Source organism: Sinocyclocheilus grahami, unplaced genomic scaffold (assembly GCF_001515645.1).
Source record: "Sinocyclocheilus grahami isolate Dianchi unplaced genomic scaffold, SAMN03320097.WGS_v1.1 scaffold2899.1, whole genome shotgun sequence".
Taxonomy (NCBI): domain Eukaryota; kingdom Metazoa; phylum Chordata; class Actinopteri; order Cypriniformes; family Cyprinidae; genus Sinocyclocheilus; species Sinocyclocheilus grahami.
The window spans coordinates 9,388-20,165 of NW_015508074.1; the positions used below are offsets into that span (position 1 = coordinate 9,388).

At 37.8% G+C, this 10,778-nt stretch overlaps 1 protein-coding gene across 1 annotated transcript in view; it reads left to right on the plus strand.

Annotated features, from left to right (window-relative positions):
• Positions 1 to 6,090, plus strand: part of dnaaf4 (dynein axonemal assembly factor 4) — a 12,059-nt gene extending 5,969 nt beyond the window's left edge. Inside the window, exons 2-8 of the mRNA XM_016262126.1 lie at positions 793 to 923; positions 1,905 to 2,130; positions 3,554 to 3,684; positions 3,776 to 3,885; positions 4,938 to 5,091; positions 5,184 to 5,289; positions 5,828 to 6,090. Of these exons, the coding sequence (XP_016117612.1) occupies positions 793 to 923; positions 1,905 to 2,130; positions 3,554 to 3,684; positions 3,776 to 3,885; positions 4,938 to 5,091; positions 5,184 to 5,289; positions 5,828 to 5,928 (959 nt within the window). The 3' untranslated portion in view covers positions 5,929 to 6,090. The remainder of the gene's footprint in view (positions 1 to 792; positions 924 to 1,904; positions 2,131 to 3,553; positions 3,685 to 3,775; positions 3,886 to 4,937; positions 5,092 to 5,183; positions 5,290 to 5,827) is intronic.
• The last annotated feature ends 4,688 nt before the right edge of the window (positions 6,091 to 10,778 follow it).

Below are 10,778 nucleotides of genomic sequence, written 5' to 3' on the forward strand. Positions count from 1 at the left end.
TTATTGATTGACAGCTCTGGTGTTGCCATGGTGACAGAAATCAGATGTCACTGTAGTTCCAAAATAAATATGAATATTAATTAATCTCACTCACACACACAAAAATCAACAACACAGATTCAGCATTCCTCAAAATGAATAGAAATAATGCAACTCAGAATATGACGCAAACCTGCAATAATTAAATGTTAAACAACACAAATATGCTTTATGTATTTAATCCCATTCTATTTGCTTCTGAGCTTCGATGATCCAGTTCAAGCGTACTAATAAGCACAAATTACTCTAGACACACATTTGTGTCTTTGTTTATTGCTGAAGTGTGTTGAAATGTCTTCTTCTGCATTCTACTGTACTTTCCCTTCAGCCTGAGGTTTATTCATTTCACTTTTGGTGTGAAGAGGCTTTTATATTTGCCAAAAATATAACTTTTTTATTTTAAAAACAAACAAGCAAGCCCTGTCCAGATTTCAAAAGTAACGCAAAAGTAACGTAACGCATTACGTTCCATAAAAAGTAACTAAGTAACGTAATTAGTTACTTTTTTAGGGAGTAACGCAATATTTTAATGCATTACTTTTAAAAGTAACTTTCCCCAACACTGGTCACAACATAGAAATATACTCACGGTGCTGTACTTGAGGCATATAGTTATCTTCTTCTACTTCTTTCTTTTACTGGCAACCGCACTTAACAGTGCATTACTGCCATCATCAGGTAGCTTGGATCAGAAACCTTTCCTCTATCTCTTGCATATAGTTATCTTTAAAGATGTATATGTTTATTCCAAAGATAAAGACAAACAGAAGCAGATTCGAGAACAAGCCATTCTCAAAGTTCAGGAGAAAGAAGCAGACAAATCTAAAGCCAAAGCTGCCAGGATTCAACAGGAGAAGAAATATGCGCTGGAAACCATGATGAAGGTCTAAAAGTGTTTTTCGGTCTCATAAAGGACATTGCCTTGAAAGTGCTGGTGTCTTACCGTGAACTTCTGTTTTACATAAAGAAAATAAAGCTTGTTTTCATGCATTTTTCCTCATAATGATGATTAAAGAGAATAATCTAGTTGACAACAGTGTTATTTATCCATTTAGAATCAGTATAGATTAAAATAAGTATAACAAAAATGTCATTTTACATTTAGTCATTTAGCAGATGCAGACTTACAAAAGAGGACAATAAAAGCAATCAAAATCAACAAAGAGCAATGATACGCAAGTGCTATAACGAGTCTCAGTCAGCTTAACGCAGTACACACAGCAAGGTTTTCTTTAAATTATATAATAAATAAAAAGACAACAGATAGAATAGAGCAAGCTAGTGTTAGAGGCCTTTTTTTCTTTTGTTAATTGTATAATAAATAAAAAGAAAACAAATTGATAGAATACAAAAAGATTAGAGAAGTGCTTTTTTAAAAGAAAACAAGCAGTTAGTAAATGAATAGAGTGCAAGTCAAAAAAGGGAAAGTTTTTTTTTTTAAAGGATAGAATTAGAATAGAGAGTGCTAGAGTTAGAGGGTCAAATTTTTATTTTATAGTTTTTGAATCAATGTACATGACAATTTTTGCTATATATGCAGAATGATTTCTCATGTATTTGAATGCTGTCTCAAATATTAGCTTGCTTAGAATTATTGATTTAAAAATACTTTTTTTTGAGACGATAATGAATGCAATCCTAGTGGTAATATTAAGCAAAAAAAGTATACATATACACACACACACACATATATATATATGAGAATATGTATTTATGAAGGGTTTTTTCTTTGAAGATAAATGCAATTCCCAGTGGTAATATTAAGCAGCACTTATAAATACAGATAATATAATGGTAATGACGCTTAACTATTTGAATGTTGTCTCAAACATTAGCTTGCTGTTGAGTTCTCTGTCTGTGTTTAGCTTGAGAACGAGGAGCGGGGCAGGATTCAGAAGATGAAGGATGACGAGTGTGCGAGAGCTACGGCAGAGCTTGATTTCTGGAGAGAAACGCAGAGAAAGACAGCAGAAGAAAATGAAAACCGGCAAAAAACACGAGGAACCGGCACGCACGACAACCAACCGGTTTATCAGAAAACAGATCCACCTGCTGTCACGCTGATGCGTAATACTGGGGACACTACATCTGGTAAACACACTTTAACTTTGTGCTCCATTACAGATCTGATGTTACACTGTTCTTCTCAGGACCTGACATGATGCTCGCTTCTTTGATTGAGTTCCTCGTTTTTGAAACACTGTAAAGAAGCAGTCAAAATATATTATATGTGACCCTGGACCACAAAACTAGTCATATTAGGGTCATTTTAAATACGCTTTCCATTGATGTATGGTTTGTTAGGATCGGACAATATTTGGCTGAGATACAACTATTTGAAAATCTGGAATCTGAGGGTGCAAAAAAATCTAAATATTGAGAAAATCATCTTTAAAGTTGTTCAAATGAAGTTCTTAGCAATGCATATTACTAATCAAAAATTAAGTTTTGATATATTTATGATAGGACACTTACAAAATATCTTCATGGAACATGATTTTTACTTAATATCCTAATGATTTTAACCCTGTAAGTCTAGCACTCTCTATTCTAATTCTATTCTTTAAAAAAAAAAAAAGACTCGCCACTTTTAGACTTGCACTCTATTCATTTGCAAACTACTTATTCTCTTAAAAAAAAACTTAACATTAGCTTCTCTACTCTTTTTGTATTCTATCTATTTGTTTTCTTTTTATTTATTATACAATTAACAAAAGCAAAAAAAGGCCTTTAACACTAGCTTGCTCTATTCTTTTTCTATTCTATTTGTTTTCTTTTTATTTATTATATAATTTAACAACAACAAAAAAAAACTTGGTAAGTGTACTGCATTAGGCTGACTGAGACTTGTTATAGCACTTGTATATCATTGCTCTTTCTTCATGGAACATGATTTTTACTTAATATCCTAATGATTTTAACCCTGTAAGTCTAGCACTTCTCTATTCTAATTCTATTTTTTAAAAAAAAAAAAAGACTCGCCACTTTTAGACTTGCACTCTATTAATTTGCAAACTACTTATTCTCTTAAAAAAAACCTTAACATTAGCTTCTCTACTCTTTTTGTATTCTATCTATTTGTTTTCTTTTTATTTATTATACAATTAACAAAAGCAAAAAAAGGCCTTTAACACTAGCTTGCTCTATTCTTTTTCTATTCTATTTGTTTTCTTTTTATTATATAATTTAACAACAACAAAAAAAAACTTGGTAAGTGTACTGCATTAGGCTGACTGAGACTTGTTATAGCACTTGTATATCATTGCTCTTTTGTTGATTCTGATTGCTTCCACTGTCCTCATTTTTAAGTCGCTTTGGATAAAAGCGTCTGTTAAATGACAATGTAAATGTAAAAGAAAAATGGATAATTTTGACCCATACAATGTATTGTTGGCTATTGCTACAAATATACCCCAGCGACTTATGACTGCTTTTGTGCTGCAGGGTCACAAATTTTTGAATAAAAAAATGTAAGTCACAAGATTTTGATTAAGCTCCTGTATTTTCTTGCTAGGTCAGAGAAGCACAAAACAGATACCAAAAGATCTGCCTGCTCCCAGATCAGCTGGCTGCATTCAGATCAGCTTCACACCACGAGTGTTTCCCACCGCGCTGAGAGAGTCTCGTGTCCCGGAGGAGGAAGAGGTCAGATCTGCTTTATACAGTAAATGATAGATTAGCACTAAAATGGTTTGCAATATTGAGAGCCTAATTATGTCCATGTGTGTGTGAGCAGTGGTTGAAGAAGCAGGCGGAGGCCAGGAGAGCAGTGGACACAGATCTGGCCGAACTGGACGACCTGAGAGAGGAAGAGAGAAACCCAGACTGGCTGAAAGAGAAGGGCGAGTGAGTGCCACAGATCACACTTAAAGGGACAGTTCACCCAAAAGTGAAAATTCTGTCATTAAATACTCCAAACCCGTAAGACCTTCGTTCATCTTCGGAACACAAATGAAGATATTTTTGATGGAATCTGAGAGCTCTCTGATCCTCCACAGACAGCAAGGATACAATCTAACGCACAGAAACGTAGCAGGGACATCGGTAAATCAGTCCATGTGACATCAGGGGTTAAACCGTAATTTTACAAAGCTATGAGTTTTCTTTTTGTGCACAAAGAAAACAATAATAACGTCATTTATTCAGCAGTTCTGAGGGTAAGTAATTAATGACAGAATTTTCATTTTTGGGTGAACTGTCCCTTTAATGAGAACTATGAGTCCAAACAGTCATGTTTTTGGAGAAAGGAAGGACAACATGTCTTCCGTCAATTTATTTGCTGATATTTTATAGTGTTTTATATGAACATTACCATTCAGAAGGTTGGGGATGGTAAGATCTTAAGTGTTTTAAAAGAAGTCTGTTCTGCTCACCAAGACTGCATTTATTTGATCAAAAATACAGTAAAAAACGTGAAATATTATTGCTATTTAAAATAGCTGTTTTCTATATGAATATATGGTAAAATGTAATTTATTTCTGTGATCAAAGCTGAATTTTCAGCATCATTACTCCAGTCTTCAGAAATCATTGTAATATGCTGATTTGCTGCTCAAGAAAGTTCAATCAGTTTAATATTTTTGTGGAAACAAGATACTTTTTTTTTTTTTTGGATTCTTTGATGAATACAAAGTTCAGAAGAACAGCATTTGTTTGAAATAGAAATATTTTGTAACATTGTTGTAAATGTTACTTTTGTCCAATTTAATGCATCCTTTTTAAATCAAAGTATTAATTTCTTGCTAACCCCAAATTTTTGAATGGTAGTGTACATTACAAATGTACAGGTGCAGTACAAATGTCTGAATGTAATAAACAAAATATCAAAGCAAGTGTTATTTATTTAAAAAAACACAGCATTAAATATCATAATCACCTTTTTTCCCCTTTTCCTGCAGTAAATTGTTCATGGCAGGAAACTACCAGGCTGCCGTCAACGCTTATAATCTGGCCATAAAACTCAACAGGAAGATCCCGGCTTTATTTTCTAACCGAGCGGCCTGTCATCTCAAACTGAGAAATCTTCACAAAGCCATTGAGGATAGCTCTCAGGTCAGTTTTAGCGTTTATGTTCTTTTTTAAATTTCTCTTTTTGTATACAGCGCACTGATTCCCTTCACATTAACACACATGAACTCTCACAGGCCCTTGAGTTACTGAAGCCTGCGGTCGCTGCAAACGCTCCGGCTCGACTGAAGGCTCACGTGAGGCGCGGAACAGCATTCTGTGAGCTTGAGCTTTATGTGGAAGGTACAGGATCATCAGTTATTCTGCTTTCATGCAAAACACATCAACCTCTGCAGTCATATAAATACACAGTTATCTGTATGTAAATAGTGTGGGAGAAATCACTGTTATCCCTATTATAAAAATAGCTGATATTCTTGAGTTGGAATTTCAATCAAATTGGCCTCTGTTGTGATATGCAGAATGTATATTTTTGCTGTTCAAAGTTCAGTCTTGTCAAAAACAGTTAACACATTTTATTTGTCCCATGCAGCAGAACAAAAATGTTCATCAGTTTTTAAGATATAAAAATAATTCATGACATCAGCATCTGTAAATTAGAGCATTGTGGGCTATTTGGCTATTGTTCATAATCTAAAAGTTACATTTTAATAAATTCTGCATTCTTGTTGCTACACATGTAATTCAAATTCAGGATTTAAATAGGAATTTTAAAGACACTGCCATTTGAATTCTGATTACCACACAACTCTGGTTCTCTTTGTAACTTCCTGAAATACAGGAAGTATTTCACAACATCAGTCTGATGATTTTATTTTAGGTCTTCAGGACTATCAGGCGGCTCTAGAAATCGACCCACACAATGCAGCCCTGCGAGCTGATACAGACAAGATTCGTGAGATCATACAAGGCACCACATGACCATTTAGCTCCTGAAAAGCTAGGATCACGGTTGCACCTGTAATCAGCGCAGAAATGTACACGAGCGCACATGAACGTGTTATGTGTTTAACACTGGTTCCTAATGTGAAACCACACATAAAGACTGGTTATGCTGGAGAAATGTTTTGATCATATTCTTCTTAACGGTATTCATCTTCTCAATAAAACGACATTTGTCTTTTTGAATGGATGTTTATTGCGGTCACATGTACAATACTGGAAGTACATCAATTGCCTTATGTAATTGAAGATCAAAACAAAACAAGTCCTTGAGTTAATGATGAATAGAATTGATCATTACTATGGACTCAGTTCTATGTTGCAGAACATATACTCAATCTGATTAACTGATGGATATAGTAATAAGAATAATAAAAGGAAAAGTCATAATAAAAACACCCATCCCATTCTGTAATGGTTCTTTCAAAGTTATGAACAAATGCTTTTTCAGTAACATTATCATTAATATTCTTCAGCCTATCTATTAAATGGTTTTGGGCTGCCGTCCTCGTTATATATCAGGTCAGTAATCCAGTTTATAAGTCCCTTGTCAATGGTGTTTAGATCCTCAGGTTCAGTATTAGATCTTGTCCCATGCAACTTCTTCCAATCACCCCATTCCATGTTCCTTTTTCTTGAAATCACCACCAAGATTGCCTTTCTAGAAACACCATGGAATTCCCCAGTTGGAGGAACATGTGTCTCACGGCTGAATCCATAATCATTCCATGTATCACCACTCATATAATAAGCAACATTACTCAGAGTCGTTCTTATTGGATCGTTTTCAAGAAACAGCTTATATGCCAACTCCCACCATGCTTCACCCACTTCATCCAGGGTCCCCCAACTTGTCATCTGTTGAAAAACCAGAAATTAAAATGAGTGTGCTCCGTTAAAGGTGGGGCTGTTTTACTCGAGATGCCTTAAGGCCTTAAGGAGTATGGAAGCATATGGGTAGTAAAATTACATTTGAAATGTATTATGCAAAATGGCACTGCAATATGTAAAATCGCAATGTATTTCTGTATTTAAATTGACATTTTCCCATACATATGTGCAACATTTAGTGCAAAATGAAAATGAAAATTCAATTATATAATTTAAATGTGCCATTTTCTGCACTCGTTTTAATATGCAAATTAGAAACGTATTTTAATACTTTATAAGTTACGACATTAAAATGAAAATGTATTACCCAAATTGATTCGATATGTTTAAAATGTCCAAGCAAAAACGAGCAAAATTATGATTTAAATGCTGTTTTTCCTAAATGCATTTAGACTTAGCGGTAGGACACTTGAGATGCATTTTCATCAAAATACCGTGTGAAATGCAATGAGAATTTCAAAAATGCATTCTGAGCCAAAGGTGCAGCAAAAGGGTAGCAAAATGTATATACATATAACATAAGACATTTCAATTGCATTTTCATTAAATACCCCGCTATGAATATAGTTTAAGTCAATGTGGATTTGAAAATGCAATCGAGCCGAACACGCCCCCGACCTGATGTAGTAATTGACAAGGCAGGGCTCGGCAACAGGATGCACAATAGGCAGAGTTGCCAAGTCCGCGTATTATACGCGACTTTGGGCTTCTTTTTTTGCAAAGTTGCATGAAAAAAATCCAGGGTCACGGGTTGTGGTTTATTGGGCTTATTTTTAAAAAAATATGGTTGCTTGTTAGGGAAATCTATGGCCCATTTCCACCACAGTTGAGAAAAAATATGATATAATGAGAAACTTTTTCTCATAATTATGACTTAGTATCTCATTATACTGAGAAACTTTCTCGTAATAATGAGAAAATTTCTCATAATTATGACTTTGTATCTCGTAATAATGACTTAGTATCTCGTAATAATGACTTAGTTTCTCGTAATAATGACTTAGTTTCTCATAATTAGAAACTTTCTCGTAATAAGGAGAAACTTTCTCGTAATAATGACTAAGTCCCAATCCCAATTCTATTTTATCCCCCTTCCCCTACCACTCCGCCTACCCCTTCCCCTTGTCCATTGAAACAGAGTGTCAAGGGGTAGGGGTGAAAATATTCCCCTAAGAATTGGGACACCACTACTATACGTCACACCTCATCATACGTCGTCTAGCTCCTACAATACCTATACTGGTGTGCTGGTGTGTATTAGAGCCTTTAATTACCGTTCTATATTAACGCGCTGCTTACTGACACACACACACACATTAGATATCGCGCAGCTCACACATCCAGGAGCTAAGAAACTTGTTAACGCTGCCCCACGACTGTTATTAATAAAAAGTTTAAATACTGAATCGCTACATTATATTTTCCAGCAATGTGAGGATAAAATCGCTGTTTTTTTAAAGTAAATTCACTCTAAAAAGAGAAACAGACGCGCATACACACAACTTTCATCTCTCTCTCTCTCTCTCTCTCAAATTGGCAATATTTGAGGAAAAGGTTTAGCGATTTATAATTATTGGGGGTACTAGCCCTCCTCAATGTCTATGGTGGTTACCGCCCTGATCAGACATGAAAATATGTTGTGACACTATCGTGCAGTCTGTAATGATATGACGTTAGCAAACTTTAGTGATTTTTTGCAAACATTTATTTGAGTAACATGACCATAAATATGAACTCACAATTGAATGTAACATAAAACTAATTATTACTTTTCGTTCAAATCTTTATTAATGCCAAAAATGCTTACTGTCACGGGTCGTCAAGGAATGAGGACAGCAAACGAAGATGCATAATTCCAAACAGACTTTACTGAGAATTCTGACTTGGTACAACACATAACATAAGCTAATAACCGACGAAGGATAGAACAGAATCAGGACTATAAGTACACACAAGGTAAATGAGGGAAATAAGCAGGAACAGCTGGACAAGGATTAACTAATCAGAAACCATGGTAACTAATGAGAGCTCATTACAGACATGACAGAAACTGAACTAAACTGAACATAATCGTGACATTAGCTCCTCCTCTCGGAAGGCATGACCTCACGCCACAACAGTAGATGACAGAAAAGAGGAAAGAGGGTGGAGGCTTAGGTGGAGGGCATGGTGCTGGTGAAGGACTGGAACCTGGAGAATTCGGAGGAGAAAAACGCCATGGTGGAGCCGACGGTGGGAAGAACCAGGGAGGAGCTTTGGCTGAAGGACTGGGCGACACCCAGAAGCCGATCCACGGAGGCAGAACCAGGGTAAGTGGCGGAACCGGCGGAGCAGATAGGCCGACGGACCAGGGCGACATCGAAGGCCTGGAAGCCCAAGGTGGAGCGGCTGGCTCGCGTGACTGAGATGGAGCTGGGTGAGGACGACAGGGAAACCAGAGGAAAAGAGGAGCCCGGTGAAGCCGAAGGGGTGGAGGGTCGAGGCGCTGCCGGAGACCCGGAAGTCCGTGGCGGAAGCTGAGCGACGACCGACCAAGGTTTGTCCGGATGTACGAGGGAGCCCAGAGGAGTCCTAGGGCAGACGAGCCTCGGTGGAGCCAAAGGAATACAGAGCCGGAGCGGAGTCGGCGGGCTGACAGGCCGAGGTGGAGACATGGGCCTGGAGGGTTGAAGTGAAGCCGGGGACTTGGCGCCATACCGAGCTGGTAGAGAGGAAGACTGAGGCGAGGCTGATGAGCCACACGGAGCTAGCGGCAGAAGGCAGAGCCGAGGAGCTGGACGACTCCAGTGGGGCCGACGAATCCAGGGTACTGGCTGAAACCAGCGGAAGAGATGGGACCAGGAAATCTGATAGAGACATCGGAGGAGGAAGATCTCCGGACGGGACCGGTGCCTCTAACAATCCGGACGGGACCGGCGAAGACAAAGGTTTGAGGGTGGGTACTTGGGTGGGAACTGGATCTGCGGACCACAGATCGATGAGGTTTATGTCCGCTCCTGGCTTTACAGTGAACTGATCAGAGTGCTCAGTCTCCTCGGCTTTGGTGGACTCCGGCTCTGGTTCCTGGATGAGCCCTGTTGGTATCTCTGTGAGGGAGAGGCCGCTGTTCTGGAGCATCCAGCCCAAATACTCCAGCCACCTTCGGCTTTCTGGTCTGAGGAGGAGACGTAACGCTGGTGAGTCCATGCTTGGTTTATTTTGATGCGGTCGGTTATTCTGTCACGGGTCGTCAAGGAATGAGGACAGCAAACGAAGATGCATAATTCCAAACAGACTTTACTGAGAATTCTGACTTGGTACAACACATAACATAAGCTAATAACCGACGAAGGATAGAACAGAATCAGGACTATAAGTACACACAAGGTAAATGAGGGAAATAAGCAGGAACAGCTGGACAAGGATTAACTAATCAGAAACCATGGTAACTAATGAGAGCTCATTACAGACATGACAGAAACTGAACTAAACTGAACATAATCGTGACACTTACATTGATGTGCCTTTTTTTGCGCTCGGGCAGCCATGTTGCCCCTGAATCCGGTTTACACTGAGATAATTCATACCCCTTCGTTTGAAGTGTGGTCCCGAAAAATCTTTGTTTGAAGGGCTGTCTGGCCCTTCCCCTACCCCTACCCCTCCAACCAAAAGAGAATCGAGACACCCCTACGCCTTCACGTGAACATGCGAAACGGAGGGGTAGGGGAAAGGGGAAGGGCTAAGGGGTAGAATTGGGATTGGGCCTTAGTTTCTCATAATTAGAAACTTTCTCGTAATAATTACTTAGTTTCTCATAATAATGAGAAACTTTCTCGTAATAATGGCTTAGTATCTCGTAATAATGAGACTTTCTCGAAATAATGACTTAGTTTCTCATAATAATGACTTAGTATCTCGTAATAATAAGAAACTTTCTCGAAATAATGACTTAGTTTCTC